Below are 24701 nucleotides of genomic sequence, written 5' to 3'. Positions count from 1 at the left end.
GTTTATTTATCCCGATAATAATAGCAATAATGAAATACTTGGTTTCATTTTATTATACGAAAGTAGTTATTCGCTTGATTGATTCCACTGGTTCATCAAATGTAACAACGATACTAAATATATTCACTCTATGCCCCCTATGCACTAACTCTACTGGTTGTTGGATTTTCTTCTTTTTGCCACATAAATCCATATAATAACAATAACAATAAAATATGTGATCGAATAACAAAAACGGCTCTAGATTGTCTCTTGGCTAGATGGCGCTGAATTGGACCCGTCCTCTGCGGTCTGGTACGAAGAAGGGGGGCTATCATCGTCAGGTGCCGGGCTAGGAGACTTCGAGTTCTCAATTTTCTCATCCATAGAGTCATTCAATATCTGAAAGCTCGAAAATTGCGTGGCAGACGACTGCGTTATTGCTGCGTCGTATGAACCAAAGCTAGTTGGCACAGAGTAATGCTGCGTGTCTGCTTCGCTGGGGTAATTCGGCATAGGGCTGGTCGGACAATCAACGTAGTGGCTGCTGCTGCTACTAAAGTAATGTGCGTTAATACCAATGTTCTAGTTCAGCAATATCTGATAGCATCTTCTTACCTTTCGCTGTCATAGGAATCATCCCCAAGCCATCGTGGCTCAAAATTTAATGAACTAGGAAACTCGTCAGCGCTATCACAATGATGTTGAGATATCCTTTGCTGCTTCATACCTGATATTATATAAATCTCTCTGGGGCCAGTATTGATGTAAATATCTGGTGAGCCCACGAACTTTGCTGGTTTTAGGAGGTGGTCTGGGTGTACGGCGTTGGTCGAGCATCATGAATATTTCGGGGTTACCGTAGGAAGCAGGTATCATCTCCGTTATCTGTTCCAAGACTGACTGTAATGGAATGACGTATAGCTCTTGAAAGTGGTTGATCCCAATGATGTATCCATAAAGCTTGCTCGTCAGGCAATCTATGACAAGGGCTCCACTGTCTCCAACAGATATTTCGCCTGTGCCATGCATGCAATTAGCAGCGATAGTAGAAAGAAGATTGCAAAAAGCCATACTTGGGTCTAGAAGAGAAACAGTCCAAACTTTGCATAGCTTGCTAAGCTTGTTGGAATTGGCAATAAATGAGGGTATGCTGCAAATAGTGCCAAAGAGCGCGCCCCGAGATGTCATGACTTCCACGCGCCGTTCTTGATAACCCGAGCCAGGGATATCAGGCAGCGCTAGACGGGGTCTTTCTGCTTTCCACTGTTCGCTCTTTTTAATCTCTATCAACGCCCAGTCCAGATTGAGAGAGTCGCTCCATTCAGCTTCCCGAGAACGACCCCAGACTCGGTTGGGGCTGACAGAAACTGTCTCTCCAGAATCCCAACCAAGGTCACTGTATAGGTCTTGTGTGTATCGTCTGCGATCTTGTTGCTGTCCGGTAGCTTGGGGCGGTTGGTTTTCTTTATCACATTCATAAATATCCCTAATTTCAGCCATGTCATACTCTACATCTCCAAACCTGTATATATCCCCATCTCCATCTTCGCCTCCATTAGGCTCGACACTCTCCTCATCCTCATCATAATCCCCACTGCTGTCATTTTCTTCAAAGGCATGAGCGGTTGATAGAAGGAACATAGCGTCCTCCACATTTGGAAACCTGATGCCACAAGTAATCGTACTAATCCTATAATGATCATCATCCAATAGTAGTGCTCCCCAAATGTACGAACTTTCCATTTGAATGTTGAGGCCATCTATAGGGCGTCCCAAATATGTCCAAGCAGGCCCGCTATACCAGTAGATTTCGAAACTCACAGCCATTTTGCTAGAGTTGTATTGCTTCCGGACCTGCGGGCGATGTAGATGGCGCAGGATCCTTTGGCCCATGCTTGTATCAACCTGGGGGTGGCATATTAAGATCGAAGGTGTAGCCTTGTCTATACTAGTGCCGCACATGCTCAATTTGTAGGCCGTTTTAGCTGGATGCTTGAGAATCGTGAGATCGATTTCTTCAAGATTCCTTTGGAAAATATCCATGACAACCGGATATCGTTTGCGGTACTCCTCGGGGATGCACCAATTCGCACGGGGGAAAACATAGACATGACTGCCGTCCAGATGAGTAGCACCAGGAAATTCTTTGGGAGCATGCATGTGGTGCTGATGTACCAACTGCTGATCTGGTGCATTGACTTGCGTGGAGCTTGTCACCAACCTTCCCGCACCAGGGTTGTTCTCTTTAGGGAGTGCATCTGGTCGCAATGCGCCGCTAGATGCTGTTGAGCCTGTGGCAGGAAACTTTGCTACTGAAGCCGAAGATTGCAAACTATGGCTAAATCTTGCATGCAAACTTTTCAACTTCTTGATAGGTCCTCCGGTGCTCGAGCTCCCACTTCGCGTTCTCTTGGCTCCAGCCGAATTCAGAGGTGTTGTTCCTACCGAGATATGGGAAGGCATTTTAATGACGCTTTTAAATGTGTTCAGAATATAGGACCGAATCTTTGGAATCGTATTCTTGTATGTCGGTTGGTTGAGATTGAGAGTATGGTCCGAAGTAACGTAATGCGGGTAATATTGAGTGACATTCAGATTTACGCAATACGCGATTATATGGACTACATACATTTTATCTAAATATGATAAATCAACTATAGTCGGCGGTGAAGACGTAAATTTCGATAGATAAATAAGAGGCGGTGGACAATTCCAGTTCTCCTCACAAGGCTCTGCGATGACCGGCATTAGCATGGATGATTTGTATATTGACTATTGGTCCAAATATGGTCCCGGTGGCTTGGTTGCTGCAAATTGCTGCAGATTGCATCAATGGTGATGTTCATGAGCCAATGAGGCAGGCAGATGCAGCACATACATGCTTGCACACGACCAACATGCAGTTGCATTCTGTGGCGGCTGTGCGTACATGCAGTCAATTATCGGTGAGGCTCGCAGTGGGCGCGGCCTACGACAAAACGCCTTATTTTCCTAAAACGATCAAGTCTTAAGGCTAGTGGTATGAGTTCCATGGATATATATTCTTACCCAAATGCCCGGTTTCGCGAGCTCGAATGTCTCGCTCTTACAAGTCGCCGACAAGAGCTCATAAGGACATAAACGAAACTACAATTTTCCAACTAAAAAAAAAATTATGAATCAATAATAATTAACGAGAAAAACATAGTATAGAGAATCATATATGCCTCTTCTCATTATATACATAAATATATATAGAGGCCATATTTTTTAACAAGAGGGTCAGTAAAGCTGCAATAGCTAGGTCAGAGGAAGGCTACGCCCCAGCCTTTGACATACATATATATACATATACTTCATGTGCATCTTCCTGTATCTATCCATGTCTTTCTGCATTATCGAGAGGCTTACTGGAATTGCAGAAGATCCCCTTATAAGTTCTGGGCTATTTTTTGTATCTTCGCGGTTAATATGGAACTTGGCACTATGGGCTCCTCGCAAATAACATCTCTCAATGATGCTATTATAGCTCTTTGCAATGTAGCCGAACCTGTCAAGTCTCAGTTTGTTGCTTTTCGCCGATTTTATCACGAGATGACACACACTGATGAGCAAACTGGCGACATTTCGATCTACAGTGGCAATCCGGGGCTGACATCTCACACTGCTGTCCTTCGGGCTGTTGATATGCTAAAGTCTCTATGCAATGAAGCATCTGGTTTGGAAGCGTTTCAACAGGCTGCTTTTCCGGATTGTCTACCCAAAGACAGAGAAGTAGCGGCAAGAGTCACCACCCGATTAAGTTTCATGATTGACCCATCATCAAGAGATATCTACTCCATGCTATACAGAATCGAGAACGAGGATGCTTACCCTGTCAAATGGTTGCCGAACCAGACATTTATCCAGTTTTTTCATGCTGTTTTTCCAACCGAGTCAGTGGATTGTTGGCACAGTAACACGGAATGCACGAGTCTGATGGCATGGAATTTGAGAAAGAGATTGGGTATCGAGATAATTCCTACAAATGATCTAGCCGAACATCTTGTATACAACCCAAAGAGGAAGACACTAGCGGTTTTTCACCAAGTCGAGTGGCTCAAGGCCCAAGTGCGATATACAGCGGATAGAAACTTGGAAGAGAGCATAGAGATGAGTTTTGCCAAGTTTGACATCTCAATATTTCTTACGGGAACCTATGCAGATGCTAATTCGAAACCAGCGGGACTCTTCCTCCACAGCTTCTCTTCGAGACCCTGTACACAATTTACGAAATTTTGTTCCGATACGTAACGGACGATGAGTCAGATGCGTTGGCACGAGAGCTTACTTCAACATATGAGCTGAATGATTCGTCTGACGCTGCCTTTGATCCAAATCTCATTGTATGGGACGGCTTGTTTCGCACCCCGCCTTCCTTTAAGCTTGTATACTGGACGAAGAGGTTGAGGAATCTACAAGCAGCCGTGGATCACCCTCCGCCATCGAATGATCTCGTGTCATGGGTCGAAAGACACACATCGGAGAGAACTGCACTTACGGTGGCTCTCATAGGTCTTTTTCTTACGGCGGCGTTTGGGCTGCTCAGCGTTCTGATAGGCATTGCTCAGCTTGTGGTTTCTCTAGAACAAAACAAGCTTGGTTCATAGCTCTGGATGTTAGCCATTTTCTTCTACTACTACTCTAGGTTCTTCGTCACCACTGCTATCATCATATCGTCTTGAAATCTTCTGATGCTATACATGATTAAAGAACATGTCGCTTCAATACATGTACTTCCCTTGGATGGGCACGTGCTGTCGACATCAACGGTATACAAGTATAGGTTAACCACTGCTATCAATAGCAAATGAGACCTAGCTCGTTGAAGAGCCTAGAATTACTATGAAATAATAGTTTAATCACGTTTCTGATAACTCTACAGACTCATTTCAATGCGATCCTCCCGGATTTATCGGGCTGATTGGCTCCATTTCAGTGAATACACGCTGCCACCGCCTGCCGAATGCAGCAGGCGGGGTACTGCGTTGACGAGCTACCGCTGATACGAGCTTTGCGATATTGGGACGGAGGAACTGGATGACCCGCGCAGTGGCATGTGATCAAGTCACTTCTCAGTAATAGCTTTCACGGTTGCATGAAGTAGGAGAGCAAGGCTTCTCGCTAATGGGTAAATCGTCACAAGAGTTTATGTAGTTGAGATAGATGACCTTTTTTCAGTAGAGAAAACACCAGGTCACTCGCTGAATGAGTACATCAGATGCCAAGTGCCGGAACAAGTACCCTCAGCAATATGTCCGCTCAATCCGCCGCCGCTTTCAGTCACCGCCCAAAATGACCAATAATGCCTGTGTCCAACACCAATCATATCCAATCCTATCCGATCCATGCCAGACATCAATCATTTCCTGTAGCCACTTTATTGCCACGACGACCACTTTTTTTTCTGCGGTCGCACCAGCTTTGCCATCCACTGGCAGCGACTCACGGGCTCTGGAAAAACCCGAAGCTCCCGCTAAGCCTCCCAGCAGCTTGGGCTTTGGCCTAGCCCCAGGGCTGAACGAATCCGCCGTGGTTGGGCCAATCCAATAGCGCTAACACTATGACAGACAGCTCGAGCTAGGCAGAAGCAAGGGAGCGAATAAGCAGCCGCAACACCTGCGTCATCATGTGCTGCTCTCGAGCTGGGCCAAACCTTCACCTTACACCGTCTGACCTCGACTCGACTCAAAGCGGAAAAGCGAACAAGCAACGGGTGTCTTGTGTCTCGAGGGCGCTGGAACCGCTCTCTGTTGGCCTGCTGTTACGTCCTGCATCTGACCAGCTGCCCTGACTGGCCGTTTGCTCTAGCCCGGCTTGATCGAGGCTGTCGGCAGTCTACATCCGTGAGCATATCCTATCAGGAAAGGCGTTGCCTGGCGGGCTGAGCTGCCTGCCTGACCTGGCCCAATAGCTGCTGCAAGGCGAGCTTCACCACCAGGAAGCCACATCACCGCCTCTCTTCTGGATTTGTCCTTTATCTGCCTTGGGGCTCATGCCAAACTGCTGGGTTGAGCCTTTTTGTGCGCCTTGACCTATATTTACACCTTAGAACGACGCATATACATATTCCTGAACATTACCTTTATGGCGGTTGATACCGAGGGGTCCGACATTAACATTCCTGCTCCCGCAGCCGCCATGGGACTCACCCAAACGCCTGGAAAAGGCGCTGCGAGCCACGATGTCCACCCGTCGGGCAAGCGGGCTCATGGCCGAGGAGTGCAGATACTACGAGGTCTGGCTCTCGCTGTGTACTTTTTAATCTGCTGTGTGACGTACGTTTGCGATTCACTTGCTAGTAACCATCTCATGAGTTTGGATAGAACAATGCTTACGAGAATGCAGTATTGTCGCTTCGCAAGTCCTCGGTTGTTGGCTGTATTTCGTGAACCGCGAGATATACTATGATTACATGGCCTTGACCAAGCGGTGGTTTGCCATAGTCGTAACTTGGATGACACAGATCTGGGGCCCGGTAACGATCCGAATCAGCGGCGATGAGTCAGTCGCGGGAGAGATTCGTCCCACGGAAGATGGCGGAGTGCAGTTCAACTTTCCTGAGCGTTTGGTGATGATAGCGAACCACCAGGTAAGAAGCTCTGGAGTGCGACAGCGTCGACGCCAGTCGATTAGTCACTCTCATAGGCAATCTCATTCACACGAGGACACTTTGTTTTCGACTTAGTTTTCCCAGGCACTGCTTCAACATTGAGCTGACGAGCTTGAACAGATTTATACTGACTGGCTGTACCTCTGGTGGGTTGGCTACGTCAACCGAGCTTCGGCGCACGGCCACATTTACATCATTCTGAAGCAGTCACTGCAGTATATTCCTATCATCGGCTGGGGTATGACGTTTTACAGCTTCATCTTCATGTCTCGAAAAATGGCAACAGATCAGCCCCGCCTTGCCTACCGACTGAAGAAGCTCAAGCAGACTAGGACCGATCCCAGTGGAAAAGAGTATCGCATACCCATGTGGCTGCTGCTGTTCCCTGAAGGCACCAACATTTCTGGAAACGGTAGACGAAAGTCTGCCAGTTGGGCAGAAAAGAAGGGGTGGAAAGATCCCGAGCACGTGCTGCTCCCCCGTAGTACTGGCAGCTTCTTTTGTCTCAACGAACTCAGAGGAACAGTAGAATATGTCTACGACTGCACAGTGGCGTATGAAGGTGTTGGGTGAGTGTCCTGAGATGCCTTGATCCAATCACTAAAAACCGTGATATGCCAGAGATGACTAACCAGTAATACCTAGGCGAGGCAAATACGGTGAGAACATCTTCACACTCTCTAGTACCTACCTCCAGGGCCGGCCACCCAAGTCCGTCAACTTCTACTGGCGAAAATTCAAGCTTTCAGATATTCCACTCGATGACGCAGACGAATTCGATGCCTGGCTGCGTGCAGAGTGGTACAAGAAGGACGCATTGATGGAACAGTACCTGACCACAGGACGATTCCCTACCATGGCCGGATCCAAGGTCGACTTTATCGAGACCAAGGTCCAAACGAAGACTCCATTGGAGATTCTGCAGGTTTTTTCCGTTGTTGGCATTGCTGGTCTCGTCTGGCACAATTTGCAGCGATTTGGAGGTGCGGTCGGAAGAAGGTTCGGCTTCTTTGTGTAGAGTGAAGGTTTGTCGGTTTGACATTGTCGAATGGAGAAGGGTCTTTTCCATTGGCACCTCACCTTTAAACCCTTTCCTAAGAGCGTTTTGGCGATGTTTGTGGTTTTCATTAGCGTTAGTATGGTATGCTTTCTGGCACGGATTTAGTATTTTCTTCTTGGATAACCAATGGGGCAGGATAATCAAGACGGCGAGTACAGAAGATTAACTGCAGACTTTTGGGCGTCTTCTGCTGGTGCGGAGTTTCGAGGAGGGACTTTGCCTTGGGTGAATCATGAATTACCGAGGCATCGCGTATCATGGTGAACGGAAGGAATCGGGTTTGACTGGGCTTGGCTTGTTTGGCTTGGGTTGATTGGATTCTATTGGATTTAGTACCACTTTACAAGTGGCAATAGTAGATAATGAAGCGTTCTTCATTGGACAGTGTGCTGCTCGATCTGTTGATGCCCGAGGATGAAGAAGCCAGGATGAGGGGACAAAGGAGATGGACCGAGCAAGTTGAGCGATGAGGCGCCGCGTCACCAAGCCTCGAAACGCCAGCTCGACCAAATCGTAGATGAAATTGGTGTAAGAGAGACTGGTGACTGGATGCCAAGAATAAATAGTCGCAGCCCAGACTAGCCGGAAGGACAAGAACCTTGCGAAGAAGGAGTACCAGTAGGTGAGCAGCGAATCGGGTATTTTCTAGTATGTCTTCTTGCTGATGTCGGCGTTGGCTACCCATCTCGCATCTAAAAGTCTGGAGTACATCCTGCTTGGAGCTGAAAACCAAGAGCAATGTCGTTGTTGGAATTAGCTTAGCTCTGAGGAAGGGCGGGTAGATGGGCCGGGGGGGAAGATGGCGAGCCTCGGCATCTTCGAGGCCAGAATCGCTTATAATTGGTCGAAAAGAGAAGATGAGGAGAAGATGGGAGGGGGGAATGTGGCGTTTTTTCGAACCTGGGGAGAGTGGATAGAGGTCGGGAGTTTGTTTACGCGTGGAATGAAGGGTTATGAGATTGTGGGTGTGTACGGACTCTTGGAGTTTCTCATAGGATGGCGGTGATCAAGATGATGGTTGGTGAATCTGATGTTGCAGCACAGATGCCAAAATGCAAGCCTACAGTACAACACGGCATCTCAAATCTGGATGATCCATCAACCGACTCCTTCGCTTCCTGGTACTACATACACACAGAGAATCCCCCCATTTTCATGCACCCCAGTATGAAGCGTTACGCATGAATCGCCAAATCCGACCTAGGGACAGCAAAACCCCCAAGGCCCTAGATAGAGAAAGCATCGCCACTTTTTTGCTGTTGTGATATACACGCGGCTAGCCATTTAAGCTACGCAGCTAGGGTCTTTAGAGTCTTGTCTAGCCTGCTTCTTCCCCGCGGATGGGCCAACTTCCAAATCTGGGGATGATGGCCGGGGTGGTTGTGCAACGCGAGAGTTTCTGTCGTTTGCTTGATGGTATAACGTTATGATGATGGAGTATGATTCATGAGTGACTGCTCACTGTGTTTCTAGGAGGCTTATCTTGCGGTGAAATCTATTCGGATGTGAGATGTTGCGTCTATTTCCGAGTACCGGTGTCTCACACTGCAAAAGACGTAGGCTTCATCGTCCCCTGTATCCCTCGCAGTATGAAGCAACTTCCGTTATCCATATCTATCTGCTATCCGACCAACAGTGCATATCTCAGCCAAGACATCGCTCGGTCCGCATAATGTCCAAGCGTGCGTTGCCCGGCTTCCCCCAGCGGCAAACATGGATGTACGAGTATATCCCCCCTCGAACGAAGCCTGGTCCAACACCCTGGTATAAGCATAAAATAGGCTACTGTTAGAGTAGGCCCAGAGCGGCCCAGAATCTGGACCCTCACAGTTGGGAGTTTAAAAAAAGGGCGGGGACCCCACTTGGAAAAGTCTGGGGCAGAGAGGGCCCGGCTCTTTTTTATTTTTCTTGGCGAGAGGCCGGGATGAGGGATGGCTTGCGAGGAGGAATTCGATGTTCTGTAGCTGCGTGCTGTTACTACTGTACTGGAGGGGGTGAGGGGAATTGGGGACGTTAGTTTGCTCGCCACATGGATAGACATGGATGGGATAGGATAGGCTGGAGAATTGTCTTGGTATTGGAAGAACTAGTAGTATGGATTGAGCTTTGATGTGGATGGTTTGTCCGCGTGGGAGTTAATTCCTTGGTCGCGAGATGCGGAAGAGACCGCCAAGTTTGCTGGGGGGAAGATCTTGGCGACGCATCTGCTTTTGTGTATATATAGGCCGATATGCGTGTACATGATTCTCCCTGCCGATCCCTTTTCGCGTGTCTCTCCATGTCTCTCGGGCGCGGGAACACAAGCACCTTTCCATCCATTACCTCTTTATTTTTCTCATTAGTTTTCTCATCTCTCAGGACTTGACCATTTCCATTTCATACTCATAAGTGAGAAGACACAGACACAATGGCTGAGTCCGAGAAGCGTGACCTCGAGAAGCGCGAGCTCGAGGACGTCGGCGTTGATCCGATCCGCGACTCGGAGAGCAATGCCAAGCCCATGACGCTTCAAGACAGTGAAGAGGACTTTGGCTTCACGCCTGAGGAGCAGCGCAAGATTCTGTGGAAGGTCGACAGACGCTTGGTCGTCACCGTTGGAGCCATGTATTGGTAAGATTGATCCCAATCAACCATAAAACATCATTTTAACGCGTCTAAGTGTCTCGCTCATGGATCGCACCAATCTTTCAGCCGCGAATATCGCAGGTATTTTTCCTGTTTTGAAGTAGAAAACCGCAAGCTGATTCCGTTAGGTATGGGTGTTGAGCTGAAGCTAATCAACAACCGCTACGTAAGTCCTCTCTCAACACCACACCTCTTAGAACAAAACACTCACAAACGCTCTAGAATATCGCCAATCTCGTCTTTTTCACCACATACATCGTTTTCCAACCTCCTTCTACCATCCTCATCCGCAAAATCGGACCTCGTCTACACCTCGCCTTCATCACCCTGCTCTGGGGCGCCGTCATGATCGGCATGGGCTTCGTCAAGAACTTCCCGCAATTAGCAGCGATGAGAACAGTCTTAGGCGTCCTCGAGGCCGGTTTCTTCCCCTCTTGTGTCTACCTTCTCTCTACTTGGTACACCCGCTACGAGGTTGGCAAGCGATATTCCATGTTTTATCTCCTTGGCTGCGTTGCCTCAGCCTTTGCCGGCATTCTCGCCTACGGCGTAAGTTATATTCATTATAAACATGCGCAAAAAACTAACAAAGTGCATAGCTTATGCAACTTAATGGTCGCGAGGGCCTCACCGGTTGGCGCTGGATCTTCATCATCGAAGGCACCCTCACCTGCGCCCTGGGCATCGCCGGCTACTGGCTCCTCGTCGACTTCCCCGACTCAAAGCGTCTAACGTGGAATTTCCTTGGCCAGCGTGAGCTCGACTGGATCGTCCATCGCATTCAGCGTGATCGAGGCGACTCAAAGGTCCCAAAGTTCAATCTGCGAAAGTTCCTTGGTGCTGGAACTGATTGGAAGATTTGGGCATATGCTCTAATCTTTGGGCTTTCGACTACGATAACCTATTCATTGGCCTTCACCCTCCCTTTGATCTTGAGACAAAGCCTCCATTTCTCCATCGGAGCGTCCCAGTGTCTCGTCGCTCCCCCGTATGTATTGGCAGGTATCGTCATGTTCTCAGGTGCCTGGGTGGGTGACAAGCTGCGAGTCCGTGGCCCCATTGTCATCTTCAACATGGTACTCTGCCTCATCGGACTACCCATCATGGGCTGGGCTCCGAGTCCTGGCGTTCGCTATTTCGGCGTCTTCCTTGTCACAGCCGGTGCCAATGCCAATATTCCGGCTGCCATGTCACTGCAGGCGAATAACGTTCGTGGACAATGGAAACGTGCCTTTTGCAGTGCGACCCTCGTTGGGTTCGGCGGTCTAGGAGGCATTGCCGGCAGTTTAGTTTTTAGAGAGCAAGACGCCGCTACTGGATATAAGCCAGGTCTATATGCCTCTATTGCTTGTGCTTTATTGAACATCATACTTGTTCTCCTCCTCGATCTTGGATTTTGGAGAGCAAACAGCAAAGCAGACAAGGAAGGTCTTCTACTTGAAGCTCACGATGTAAGTGACACGCCCCGCTTCTTGACATGTGATAATAACTAATCTGTAACGATGAATAGGAGGATGCTACGCCTGGTTTCAGATACACGTATTGATGAATCTGGAGGAATATGGGTGAATCAAGGTTTACGTGTATATGACCAATAACGGCAACCAATGAGTTGTGATGCTACGTATAATTATTCTTTCTTTTAAAACGACAATAATGATGATATAAATTATATCTTTATACACTATTAAACTCTCTCGGATGATATATAACGATATGAACCGGCTGAACTTGTCGTGAGTGACGAGCTATGTCTCAAACTACGTGACCTGACGACTACTCGCCGCTGGTCAAACGCCCCACAGCTGAAGTAAAACATAAGCTAATTCAAGGCGTTTGAGTATCTGAAAAGTGAGATCCAAGAATATGTTCGTATACCAATTGTGAACAAACGTGACTGCATGATGGGTAGATTACATGGGCCATAAATGATGAGTTTGGGAATCTTGTCACTGCTATCATACTCTCTCCATCTCTCTTTCAAACCGACATATTGAACAGGAAATCCTCTCGCCCTGTTTGCCTCTCATTCTCTTTTCCTTTATCCTTCTTAGTCCTCCCTCTCACCGGTGCATGAACCACCAAACTCGACGCGATTGACGACAAGCCATCTCTATGTTCCGGCGCTTGACTGCCTTCCCCCGAAAACGCTCTCGGAGTGAAGGTCTCATGCTCTGAGGGACCCCTATGACGCACAACGCTGCCCTTTTGCGAGTTGAATAAGACTCTTCGTGCCGGCGTCTTCAGAGGTTTCGTGCGTCTTCTCCCGTCATCACGAGAGCTTCCACCGGCTTGGTTAGGCGGAGGTTGTCTTTTAGCACGTATAATCGGCGCATTGTCTTTTCGGTGCAAGAATTTCTGCGGAATGCCAAACATTGAAGCGGTCCTTCGGGGAGCCTCATCTTCAAACGGCCCGGTAACAGATCTTTCAAAAGTGTAATATCTTTCATCCGGAGAAGCCTCGCGGGTGGCATTACGTTCAAAGATTATGCTAAAGACTGTATATGTTAGGCATGCTAGGATGCCGATAGACATGAGGAGACATATGAAGAAGATAATTGGCCAAAAGTGGTCAGGGAGCATTTTGTTTATTCCGAGGGTATCTAGGAAGGTATTGGACCTATTCGTGGGATATTCAAGAGAGTCAAGGTATATAGCGATATCATTTACATCACAATCACTGCCGCATGTGCGAGGAAGAGCTGGCACCTACGGCCTACTCATCATCACAAGTGAGTTGTTTGTTGTCGCACACTTTTTCTCCTAAAACGTGAATCACCCACACCGTCAGCCTCAATCATAATGAGTGAAAGGGTAATTATCGTAACACTAGTTTGCGACTCCTCTACTACCAACCTTGGCTTCATCAAATGTTTCATTAGTTGACAACTGAATAACTGCTTCTTGAAAAATGAAAACTTTTAATAGAACCTGATGAATGAGGTTTGGCGAGCTCTTTTGCTTTGTAACTGAATGACTTCCTAAGAATAGAATCCTCCCAACGCTCCAATGAGATGTCGCTCCCCTAGTCAAACGCCATAGACATTCCCATTGTATAATCCCATACCGAAAACCCCGTCGTTTAGCTCACCATCACCATCCATGTCGTCTGCTCATAGCAGCCAGTTTGTCTTCGCTCCATCATCGTTTGCTGCGTTTTCCATGTTTGCGCGGCGTTTCTTCCAGCAACGTTCGTCATTCTCTTCGAGGGAACGACGAATGAAGCTCACATCAGTCGCGATTGCTGCCTGACACTCGAGCAGTTCCTTGCTGAGCTCTTTATATGCCCACTCCTTCCATTTCCCCTCCATTCCCATAATGTAACTTCGGATCATGGCCATTCCGTCACGAATCTTGTGGCGTGCCGCGATAGATGTGATATCTTTGCTGTGCTGCAGTTCGTCCAGTTCATTAATGACAGCACAGATTGGCTCCATGGCTTGAGTCTCTCCCCATTCGTAGGTCTCGAGGTCTTCAGTAGCCTCTCTGACCCATACCTCGACTTCCTGCTTCCCTGCTTGTCTGCTCCACGTCTCTAGCCATTCCTTCATATCCGGGGGTAACACTATGATGATCTCCTTGGTCAAGGCTGCCGCACACTCATCGTTTGTAGTCGTTGACCACAACTCTCTCATGATCTTGGTCATATGGGGGACAACCAGATCAACCGCTTGCTGCCGGGTAATCTTCTTTGTTGTCGGGTTTGTAAAAGACAGTAATGGCATCTGGGACTTGAGCATTATGCCAGCCTGGCTCTTGGTATCCTCCATCTCAAGAGACTTATTCAGGACTAGCCAGGACAATCCCATGTCACCGAAGCTGCCAGGGATTTCAGCCTTCAAGGTTTTAGGCTTCCAGTTTGGTATGACGTGTTTGGTTCGTATGATCTTACTTCCTCGCCCGTTATAGTGCTTGACTGACGCGTGTGCAAACTCAAAGACCTTGTATCTCATCATGAGGTAGATAATCTCATCCACTCCATCTGTGTTAACTTTGCGGAGCTGCTTGACAACAATTGAGGCTACCACACTTGTAGCAGGTAGAATGTGGTATCTACCGTGTAGCTCAGAAAGGTACACGATGTCTCTTAGCTTGGAAACGACATCTTTGTAACCTCCCTATCGGCTCCAACGTTGTGCTTCCAGAGCATGTGAGACCAAACATTTGCGGATGCATGCCTCAAAGCAGTCTAGATAATCTCCAGGCTGGAGATGCAGAAGCTGAAATGCGCCTTGCACTAGTTGGCGACAATATTCGCGCTGCTGAATCTTGCTCAAGTTTCGGGTGTCTATGGCGTCAACGCCATTGTAGTCTTTCTGCAATGCCTTAAACTCCGACTGTATTCTCTCCAGCTCCGTCTCGTCCCATGTAATCTGAGGGTCCGAAATCTCACCTATCAGATCATTATCACGATATTTGGCCATGATCGTTTCGTAACCCGTTTGCCTTAGGGAGTGTAATGCGTATGGCTGCTGGGTGGAGGTTGTGGTGTTGGTGCTTGTCAAGGGCCACAACGTTGAGTCGGAGTGTGTGATGAGAGAAGAAAAAGAAAAGAGGTCAGAAAAAAAAACTTCATTTTTATAGCGAGAGGAAAGCAGTCCAACATAAAAATCTGCTCTGGCACCGCGCAGCTGGCAAACAATTCACACGCTCATCAGCTACTGTAAGTGGCGTCAGTTGTCAAGTTCAGGGTGATACCTCGTTGCCAGTTTAGCGCTCTTTTACAGAAACAACCATATCTTAAACATGGAATGGCATTTCAGCGTCCTAGACTTGCTATCTAGTATCACATGTCCCAAATTTAAATGTTACAGACATGTAGTGGTAGCGCCAGATACTGGGAGGAGGTAGCTATAGTGGCAGATGCAAACTTGGGCAGCTGTAAATTAAAGAGTTTCCTTTGCGTCTTGTCCCGACCCGGAAATCATATGGCAAGTTGCCCGATACTGACATGGGGAGGAAAGGGATCTCAATCTTCAGTCCTCACGGTCACGATGAGTGATTCAATAGAAGAAAGCTTATCGAGCGAAATGGAGTGCAAGATCGAGGAGGAGCTGGTTAAACCGGTAATAAACAATGAAATTCTATTATCGAGGAACAACTACAGAATGTAACACGCTAAATAGGATCTTCAAGAACTTGGCTGCATCCAGATGCTATAGATGTTGGTAATGTATGCTATCATCTCATTGCAATCGGTGTCTTGTGCCAGGAGTTGACTTGTCCTCCCTGCATCTTCACGGATAAGCGCCGATGGATGATGCCGAGCTGAAGCGACCGTTACAGTGCAGATGAAGATGCATGCAAGAACAAGATAAGATGCTGATGCCGATGCCCAGACTTAGACCTAGGCTTTAAACTCCATCTCCAACTGAAAGCTGACACAGTGTCTTCCGCACCGTGACGTGACATACCCACGTGGACCTTGGCAACACAAGCCCCATTCGTCAAAGCAAGTCTTGGCCATCAAAAAGTTCTTTCAAGGGAGGCAGGTAAGAAATAGAGAAAAACGTTCAAACCCACAAGACTCGGTGAACAAAACAACGTGGTGGGCGAGAGTTGAGCGCATATAAGAAAGCGAGCGTCTGTCGTCCTGCGGCTTTATCGATACTGTCTGATAAGCTTCAACTCAAGCCTTTTTGGGTATTGATTCGTCACGATTCTCTCCAGCAAGGCTTCGCTAGGCCGTTGCTATACGAAGAATCCAGCCGGTGGGGGCATCTTAAGAGCCAGAAAAATCATCATGAAGGCCTCAATCGTGCTGTCGGCTCTTGCGGGCTGTGCGGTAGCAGATGATGTGCTCTATAGCAGACGGCTGCTCAAGCGAGGGATTGACGATGAAGGACATTACAACATGTGTAAGGCTTCACTTCACTACTCTCTCATCTAGATCTACTATGCTGACTCACTCTTGAACAGCCTTCTTCCACGTCAACGACGTCCATGCTCATCTTGACCAGTACGTCAAGGCCGGCACAGACTGCACCGACCCTTCCAAGGGATGCTTTGGCGGCTACGCTCGCATCAAGACAAAAGTCACCGAGCTGCGCGCCCAGTACCCAGACCATCTATGGCTGAACGCCGGCGATGAGTTCCAAGGCACGCTGTTCTACTCATTCTACGGCGGGGAGAAGATTGCCGAGACGATGAACGACCTCAAGTTCGACGCCATGACGCTGGGAAACCATGAGTGGGACGGTGGCGATGAGAAGCTGGGCTTGTTTCTGAAGAATCTGACGTTTCCTGTTGTTTCCTGCAATGTGAAGAGCGAGTACACAGATCTCAAGTCAACGATTAAGAATTATCACATCTTTGAAGAGCATGGGCTGGCTGTTATCGGGGCAACGACGCCGACGACTCCGACGATTTCGCATGTTGGCGAGCTGACTACCTTTCTCGACCCGGTGGAAGAGGTTCAAAAGGCTATTTGGGAGATTCGCAACACAACGGACATCAAACGCATCGTAGCTTTGACGCACATTGGTTACGACATCGACCAGCAGCTTGCGGCTCAGACTGAAGGCCTATCCCTCATCATCGGCGGTCACAGCCATACGCTGCTTGGAGACATGGAAGGTGCCCAGGGCAAGTATCCGACTATTGTGGATGATCTGGCTGGCAACGAGGTCTTTATCGTGACTTCATGGAGATGGGGAGAAAATCTGGGGTCAATCTCAGTTACCTTTGACGAGGACGGAAAAGCTCTTGCATATCAAGGCGCCCCGATCCACATGGACAACACGACCAAGCTGGAGCCCGATCTTCAGGCCAAGGTCACCGCGTGGAGAGGTCCATTCGAGGACTTTGCCAACGAAGTTATCGGCACAACAGAGAATACCCTCGACCAGACTGCCTGCCAGAGCGGCGACTGTCTCCTCGGCCAGGTCATGGCTGATGCCGCCTTCGAGTACCTGTACAATCTTACCACAGACGCCCCGGAAGACAAGAGGCCGAGCTTCGCACTCATCAACGCGGGCGGTGTTCGGGCAACCATCGATGCCGGCAACATCACGCGAGGCCAAGTCATAACGTCGTTCCCCTTCGGCAACGCCGTAACCAAACTGACCTACTCGGGCGAAGATCTCCTCCAGATCCTCGAGGGATGCGTATCCCGCGTCAACCAATTCAACAACCAGAAGCTCTCATCCTGGTTCCAAATCTCGCACAACCTCAACGTCAAGTATAACCCATCGAATCCTCCTGGGTTCATGCTCATAGATGCAAGGATTTCGGGGCAAAGAATCGACCCGGAGAAGGAATACGTCATTGCTACGGTGGATTTTGTTGCGGGTGGCGGAGACAACATCTTGCCTAAGAGAAGTGATTTCGTGGTGTTGGATACGCTGGATGAGGTGCTGGTGGATTACATTAAAGCGAAGACACCGTTGACGAATGCGCTGGAGAAGAGAGTGGGAAAGGTTGGGAAATGCACAGACAAAGTACAGAAGGTCTTTTCAGCTTAAACATGGAGTAGGTTACATGGGTTATAAATAGATTTCTTTTACAGACACCGTGGATAAGAGACCCATGCAACATGGCGGATCGAGCGTTGTGTCTTTTTGAAGATGCACCGAAGTTGTGGCGAACCTCTCACACCGTATTCAATCTCACATCCACATCCATATCTTTTAGGAAGCGACTTCGTAAACATGTCATTCTTTCATCTCGCCCTCCTCTCAAGAGATCTGCTTCACTACAGACTCTATATCCACAAGATCCCAAACATCCCCAAACTTATTCCCCTCCACAACATGATACAACGTAAACTGCGTCGTCGCAATCTTCCGCCCCGTAGCCTCAATTCCCTGAAAACTCCCCTTATGCGTCCCCGTAACTTTAAAATGGCACGCAAGATAATCCCCTTCAATCGTAAGATGCCTCAACTCCCAGTGCCAGTCGGGAAACGCAGTCACCAGCGGCTCAAACTGCGCTGTGACTTTCTTTGGGTCCCAGGGCTCGTCGTTGACGTTTAAAGGCGAGGTATAAAATTCTTCCATTCCCTCAAAGCTGTGTGAATTGCAGTGTTGGAGGTATGAATCGTACAGCGCTCGGTACTCTTCGACCTTGGTGTTGGCTGCCATGGTGGCTATGAGTTGACAAGCCAATTAATTTGCACGTTTGAGGTTGTGGGTGTGTGATGGATTGTCGAAAAGACTTGTAAAAAAGTTGTCAACTAACTGCTGCACAGAGAATAGAAACTAAACTGCAGAAAAAACAGTTGAATATATATACGCATTTCATCTCAGCTTCCGGGCACCTGCAACGGTAATATCTGCGCTGACTGAGCACAATGCTTATGTTGATTTCGTAATTGTGACAGGATGCCTTCTTGGCGGGCCGCACTGCCTCAAGTAGGAATAAATTGAAGGATGCGCAATGCCGCCCAGGCTCTAGCAGCGCTTTCTAATGGCTCTGTAAGCCTTACGAACAATTGAAGTCGGAATAGGCTTTGGCTCCTTGTTACATTGAGCTGCTTACTGGATGCTCTAGTGACATGCAGCGCAAGCCAAGCCAATCGCACGGTTTGTCATGAAAGAGCTCGAGACCAGAGAATGGTCATGCATGGTTTCCTTGCAGAAAACAAACTCCTTGTATTCTCTCTATTGCTCATAAATGGCTCCTCAAAGTTCCAATAATTCCCAGCCTGACGTACTCGGAGATGTATCACGCCGAAGGGGGTTGCCTTGCCACAGCATCCAGGGGAGGGAAAAGCCCATCAAGAATAGCTAATTGAAATCGTTCTTCATTACATCCTTGACAGTAAATATGGCCTCCAGGGTACTTCAAAGTCTCAGTGAAGAGAGTTTCTTCCTTGCAGACGGTACAGCGCCCTTTCTTGAATTCTTCCCCCTGGCTAGACTCTTCAGCTTGGCGGGCTTCTTCGGTTTCTGTGAGGGTAAAATCAGCGGCTGCAACTGAATTGATCAACGCGATGTGCTCATCCTCTTGACTGGCTTTATGGCATTGGTTGGGTTCGTCTGCTTTACCTGTCTGGGTGTCGAACTGAGAGTCTTCAGTGTGACTGGCGCTGGTAGCCGCAGTTAACGGATCGGCCAGTGCTTCTTCTTTGGGTGCAGGTCCAGCGGTGGCCTGAGGCTGGTCATCATTATCCTACGATGATGCAAATCCGCTGTTCAAGTCACGATCCGCGTAAAATGTCTCCAGTGACAAGAGTTCTTGCTCATAGAGCCAGGCTGCGATTTCGGCATCGGGAGGAGGATCGCCCTCTCGGTGTTTTCCTTTCATTTGTGAATCGGCATCCTGAAGCTCCAAGAATACCATCATCCGTAGTGTTTCTTGATCGATGTTATTGTCCATCTTGGTTGATTTTTGAAGGATGATGCAGAGTAGGAGGAGAGTAGGAGGAGAGAAGAGTAGAGGGGAGAAAGGCGCAGGTGAAGGTGTTTTGCTCGTTTGTTCAATGGTCCGTGCACAAGCATCCGACCATGGATCTATTCTTCTCCATGTTTCCCATCTGATTACACCCAATAGGTGTGTGAGATTCTGGTATGCGGCGCGTATGGTAAAATGACATATTGCGGTGGGAAAATATGAAAAATGCCACTTTTAAGATTCCAGGCAGTTTGTTGGTCGTGTCAAAATTTGTCAGCGTGATATTGATCCCAACAATTGACTTTGAATTCGATGAGCAATTCACTCTTTAGGAATGAGGCTGCTCAAAAAGTGAGGTTTGCGGGCTCGTGCATTAAAACGTTTTACGAAGAAATAAAAGAATTGAAGTATATGTCAGGCGGCCACGGTAAGTTGCTTCCAGGTCCCCAAGTCAAGATAGACAAGCTAGACCTATGTTGATGGTGATGATGATGAATTTCCGTGGTGGGATCCATCGTCTGTCGCCTCAGGTTGGGTTGGATTCTCAGAATCCCGGCGGTGGCCTGTATCATTCCAAGAACAGACGATAATGCAAGATGATACTCGATCTCGTTCTCTCGAACGGCGAAGTTGATCAATGGAGCGGCTGTGGGGTGTATGTGGAAGTGCATGTTTCTCCTGTCACTGAATCTGCGTCCACGCATGGGCTTGCATTTCCACGGGAGCCACAGTGGTCTGTGGGGTTTGGTGAAGGCGACTGGGTGCTTGTAACATGGTCTAGATTGCGGATCAGCACTGTCCAAACCAGTCCAAGGGTGGCTGTAGAACGTACGTCTGATAACGAGTGAGAGTTGAGATTGATAGGATGTGTCGGCATTAAGCGATCCGGATCAGAAGTAGATGTGGTGTGGAGGCTTTTTCTTGGGAAACAAGAGGGTGTCTCCAGCGAGACGGCAAAATGTAAAAGAAATCTCCTCAAGAACGTGCTCTGATGGTCGAGTCTGATCTCTTGAAAAAGCATATCTGCGTAGTCCAATAGGGTAACTAAGAGAGAGTGAGTAATCTGCACTTGGGTAGTCTCTGGAAGAGCACTCACGCCAAACATTCTCGAGATCAAGAGGCTGCAAAAGCTCAAGATGCAACCGCAAAGACACACTAAGGTGATGTGAAGAAGTAGTGCGATGTCGAATGCTAGCGTGGGACATAAGCCGGGCTCTACTTCTGTGCTGTGATCGCAATAGCGATGCTGCACTGACGACCACAGGTTTCAAGATGAATCGTTCTCGTATATCTCTATGCACAAACTAAATCCTGGTGTTCTCGAACTTGAAGGCTTCGGAGGAGAATTATCAACCCGAACTGTGCTGCTAATTCCATCGTACAAACCATAATAAAGAATGGAATCGAGTGCTGCTCAAGCATCTGCTGTTGCGTGAGAGATGACGGTGTTAGTAGAGAAGGGAAAGTGAAGGGGCAAAGTGAAGCAAGCAGAAATACCAAACAAGCTTAAGATTAAGTGCATCTTGCAGTGCAGATTGAAGCGAGTCACTTGATCACACGTGATGCACTCGTCAAGAAGTACTGACAACTGGCAAGCGCCCTCAGTGGCTTATAAACGCGTGATATGCAATTTTGATGCTGTTGTTTGGGCATTCACACCTGCGTTATGGCAGAGATAAAGTTGATATTCGTACATTTCGACATCTTGGTCTGGTATCCAGAAAAGGAGATTGTCCGCTGGGAGCAGCTCCGAGATACCCTCACCAACAGTCATGGTTGACATCCTCTTGGGGGACAGAGGCTTGGCTTGTGCCGCTGTTGAACTCCTAAAGGGCCAACTGCTTCGGCCAAAAAAGGTCACCTTAAAAGCAACCTGTGAGATAGTCAGAGTTTGTTGATAGGCGAGATGAAAAAAAAAAAAAGAAGATGTTGAACTTTAATAAGTCACGGGACCCTGGTCGAGTGAATCACTGCAAGATGGTATATCACTATAGCAACAATAACATCACATCTTCATAGCAGAATTTCACCTTCTTCTTCGCTTTCTACACTCCACTGCCGTATCAGATTCCTTCCAAGCCCAATATCCTGCAAACCATCTTCTCATTAACAATGGCAAATCGTGAAGCAGGCCAATCTGCTTACCAGCAGCAGCTTCCCCCAACTTATCCAGGCCCAGTCACGAGCACAACAGAATGTACATCAACTTCCGTTAGCATCATCCCGCATCATCAGTAAATACATACTCATCATCCATCTAGCACCGTCTCAGAGCCTCCTTGCAAAGCAGCGGAACCTCGCCCCGGCACTCACTTCAACACAAGATCAGAACAAGATGCCCTTGGAAGGTCCCGACAAGGAAGTCTTGGCGGTAAATAAGAAGAAGTCTTAAATCTAGAGACATATAGCTGACGCTATGGCTAGGGGCGGACTTGCAATACGGGTGCTCAGACGCCAGGATCACTTGTCGCGCAGATTGAACACGAGATGCAACAAAAGACTTCCACCTAGAAGTACTTATGCCTATCAGAGTCTACACCTAAGCAAGCCCAACAGACACGGATGAAAAGCAGATACTCTCAACACCGAAGCTATTCATTCTCCAAAAAGAATACACCGCACTGTGGCTAAACATCGCGTCCCTCTCCTCGCTGTGCCATCAATATACGGATCATGGAACCTCATTCTCCATCGTTCTCCATCTCCATCTCGAATATTATTCAGTGTCAAAATTCTTACCTAGAACCTACGATCGCATTTAAAATAGACCGTGTCAATCATGCGTTTCGCCGCCAGAGCATTGCTGTCATAAGAAGGCAGAGGCCCCGTCGCCGGATTCCCATTCTTGTCCACAGCTTTGAAGTCAAACATGGCGAAAAAGGTGGCCGTAGAAACAAATAATTCCAATTTTGCAATCTATTAACCCGTTAGCTTTTCTCTTCAATTATCACGGCTTCTCATGCCTACTCTCATTCCCACTGTGTCAATGTTAGCTTGTGTCATCATAACAGTTTCAACACCAGAGCCCGCTTACAACATGGGTGCAATCCAGTTCCCCAGCCAATATATCCATGCTGGCGTTTCTTATCTTCTCCTCTTTCGGGGAAATATCGTCCAGGATCCCATTTGAGAGGGTCCTTGTAAATCGCCTCGTCCATGTGGATATCGGAAACATGATAGACCTTTCAGCAAAATGTCAGCATCGCTTCCTCTCACCCTTTAGCCATAAAACTTACCGCGAAAGCTTGATTCGGGACAACGACGCCGGTATCACCTAGCACAATATCCTTGCCAGAAGTATTCTGACGAATCGAAGCCCCCATGAGGTTCAGTCGGATGCTATCCCGCACTCCAAAGTCGATACAAGGGAACTCAGACTCCCATGCTTCAAGAGAAAGCCCTGCCAGGACATCTACCGGCGTCTGATCGTTTGAAGTCCGATATTTCTCAACAGCTGCGTCGACTTCAGCTCTGACCTTGGCGTACCAGACGGGGTCATAGGCGAGGTAGCAGAGGATCCACGCGGATTGGACTCCCGTATTGATCAAGCCAGCGAACAAGGCGCCAATAATAAACTATTTGGTAATAGGTTAGTTCAAATCACTTTACCGATCAAACAAGATACTTACAGCCGAGGACAGCAAATCGCTCTCTCCCTTGTCCATCAAGTACTGCATTACGTCTTCCGCCTTTCGACCGCTTTTTCTCCTCTCACGTATTATATCCCCAAACAACATATGCAACTTTGCCCCCGCCCATAACTTGTTGAGCTTCGTAGGCGTAGGTAGCCACGGAAACATGACCTGTATGGCGGCAGTCTTATCCAGCTTCTCGTAGAGCCGCATCGTCTTCTCTTGAAGTGCAGGGTCTTCGGCAACGTCATGGCAGCCGACGGTGCGATGAGTGAATTTGTAGAGTAAGTCATAAAGAACTACAAAGGGATCCAATGGAACAGACGTGTCGATTGCGGAGAAGGCATCGCGGGCGTCTTTATTCAGGTAGGGAAGACAGGTGGCCAAGTGTTCCTTGCCAGTAAGCTTCTTGAAGAGCACTATGAAGTAAGCACTCATATTACAGCCAAGCATATGGTCAATGTCAGGGCCAGCAGAAAATAGTTTCCTGAATCTATGGCCTGGTCAGTCTCTTTCGCCCAGAACGCATGTGTTTATGCAAGGGAGGAGTTCATACCCAGCGCTCAGATCAAGACCTCTCGTGTTAAAATAAGCCGAACGAGCCTTTTCTCCTGAGAGAGCAACGATAGGATACGAGCCATAGTAAAAATTAAAGTAGCCGTTGGGACTACGTTTCGTGCCTTCTCGTAGGAAATCGCCTCTCTTGGTGAAGAAGTTGAGGGAGCCGATGAACGGCACACCCCATTCCGTAAAAGACGCACCCGAAGGGAGGCCAGGCCGCCTCAACAAACGAACAAGGAGCGAGATAACAAGAGTAGCCGCCAACAGCAGAGCGCTAGCAGGCCAATCCCGCGGCGAAGCAAGTGTAGCGACGAGGCTCACCATCGTGGAAACCCTTCAGCAGCGTTTGCGAAAACTTCCAAATAAGCAGAATCAAGATGTCTCTCTTTTCCAACATCATCCTCCCTCCCTTTTTTCGAATGGGAGCAAGACGGGCATTTATACCAACACGATTATACTTTTTCGGAGACCTTGTCCAACCCGACGCTGCGTATTGGCTGCGCCATGTGAGACATCCCCATATAGAAACCGTGATGACGGGTGCGACAGCCGACTAACATTTTTAACCTTCAACCTGTCAGACTATAGCTCTTCTTCTAACTCGGAAAGAAACTAGATCGGAGGGACGATCGATTGACACGAGGGGTAGAGCGGCTTGTTGAATTGAAGAGCATTGTCTTAATTCGTTGCGCGGCATCGCGTGGCTTGGGATACGTGGTCGTACTGCTGAGGATGATGCCGTGTCCCGCTTACAAGATTGCCTTCGGATGCGGAGAAGGGGCATGTCATGCAGGTGAGTTTGCTGCAGCCACTTTGGACGGGATGATGATGGCGAATCAAGGGGGCAATGAGACACTGCCTTGATGTAGACCTCTCA

General features: G+C 48.1%; 9 protein-coding genes across 9 annotated transcripts; 4 read left to right on the top strand and 5 right to left on the bottom strand.

Moving 5' to 3' along the window:
- Positions 1-240: 240 nt before the first annotated feature.
- On the bottom strand, positions 241-2445 carry T069G_09962 (uncharacterized protein; the record flags this gene model as incomplete). Its single annotated transcript, XM_056177172.1, has 4 exons — positions 241-535; positions 598-651; positions 710-998; positions 1056-2445. The coding sequence occupies 4 exons, from the start codon at positions 2443-2445 to the stop codon at positions 241-243; spliced, it is 2028 nt and encodes a 675-aa protein (XP_056025650.1).
- Positions 2446-4113: 1668 nt separating this feature from the next.
- T069G_09961 (uncharacterized protein) lies at positions 4114-4610 on the top strand (the record flags this gene model as incomplete). The annotated part of the gene is made up of 2 exons (XM_056177171.1): positions 4114-4127; positions 4184-4610. The coding sequence occupies 2 exons, from the start codon at positions 4114-4116 to the stop codon at positions 4608-4610; spliced, it is 441 nt and encodes a 146-aa protein (XP_056025649.1).
- A 1477-nt stretch (positions 4611-6087) lies between these two features.
- On the top strand, positions 6088-7631 carry T069G_09960 (acyltransferase domain-containing protein; the record flags this gene model as incomplete). Its single annotated transcript, XM_056177170.1, has 4 exons — positions 6088-6278; positions 6349-6592; positions 6734-7182; positions 7259-7631. 4 exons carry the CDS (start codon positions 6088-6090, stop codon positions 7629-7631), a joined length of 1257 nt encoding a protein of 418 aa, XP_056025648.1.
- Positions 7632-10080: 2449 nt separating this feature from the next.
- T069G_09959 (major facilitator superfamily domain-containing protein) lies at positions 10081-11844 on the top strand (the record flags this gene model as incomplete). Its single annotated transcript, XM_056177169.1, has 6 exons — positions 10081-10283; positions 10333-10379; positions 10427-10464; positions 10521-10847; positions 10898-11749; positions 11809-11844. 6 exons carry the CDS (start codon positions 10081-10083, stop codon positions 11842-11844), a joined length of 1503 nt encoding a protein of 500 aa, XP_056025647.1.
- Positions 11845-13411: 1567 nt separating this feature from the next.
- Positions 13412-14722, bottom strand: T069G_09958 (uncharacterized protein; the record flags this gene model as incomplete). Its single annotated transcript, XM_056177168.1, has 2 exons — positions 13412-14403; positions 14461-14722. The coding sequence occupies 2 exons, from the start codon at positions 14720-14722 to the stop codon at positions 13412-13414; spliced, it is 1254 nt and encodes a 417-aa protein (XP_056025646.1).
- Positions 14723-16041: 1319 nt separating this feature from the next.
- On the top strand, positions 16042-17761 carry T069G_09957 (calcineurin-like phosphoesterase domain-containing protein; the record flags this gene model as incomplete). The annotated part of the gene is made up of 2 exons (XM_056177167.1): positions 16042-16156; positions 16218-17761. 2 exons carry the CDS (start codon positions 16042-16044, stop codon positions 17759-17761), a joined length of 1659 nt encoding a protein of 552 aa, XP_056025645.1.
- Positions 17762-17974: 213 nt separating this feature from the next.
- On the bottom strand, positions 17975-18379 carry T069G_09956 (snoaL-like polyketide cyclase domain-containing protein; the record flags this gene model as incomplete). The annotated part of the gene is made up of 1 exon (XM_056177166.1): positions 17975-18379. One exon carries the CDS (start codon positions 18377-18379, stop codon positions 17975-17977), a length of 405 nt encoding a protein of 134 aa, XP_056025644.1.
- Positions 18380-18962: 583 nt separating this feature from the next.
- On the bottom strand, positions 18963-19616 carry T069G_09955 (uncharacterized protein; the record flags this gene model as incomplete). Its single annotated transcript, XM_056177165.1, has 2 exons — positions 18963-19363; positions 19442-19616. 2 exons carry the CDS (start codon positions 19614-19616, stop codon positions 18963-18965), a joined length of 576 nt encoding a protein of 191 aa, XP_056025643.1.
- A 2754-nt stretch (positions 19617-22370) lies between these two features.
- Positions 22371-24148, bottom strand: T069G_09954 (cytochrome p450 domain-containing protein; the record flags this gene model as incomplete). The annotated part of the gene is made up of 6 exons (XM_056177164.1): positions 22371-22547; positions 22599-22609; positions 22666-22813; positions 22868-23206; positions 23261-23756; positions 23820-24148. 6 exons carry the CDS (start codon positions 24146-24148, stop codon positions 22371-22373), a joined length of 1500 nt encoding a protein of 499 aa, XP_056025642.1.
- Between the last annotated feature and the right edge of the window lie 553 nt (positions 24149-24701).

The sequence above is a fragment of the Trichoderma breve genome, chromosome 6 (assembly GCF_028502605.1).
Source record: "Trichoderma breve strain T069 chromosome 6, whole genome shotgun sequence".
NCBI lineage: Eukaryota > Fungi > Ascomycota > Sordariomycetes > Hypocreales > Hypocreaceae > Trichoderma > Trichoderma breve.
This window is presented reverse-complemented; position numbering and strand designations above follow the sequence as displayed.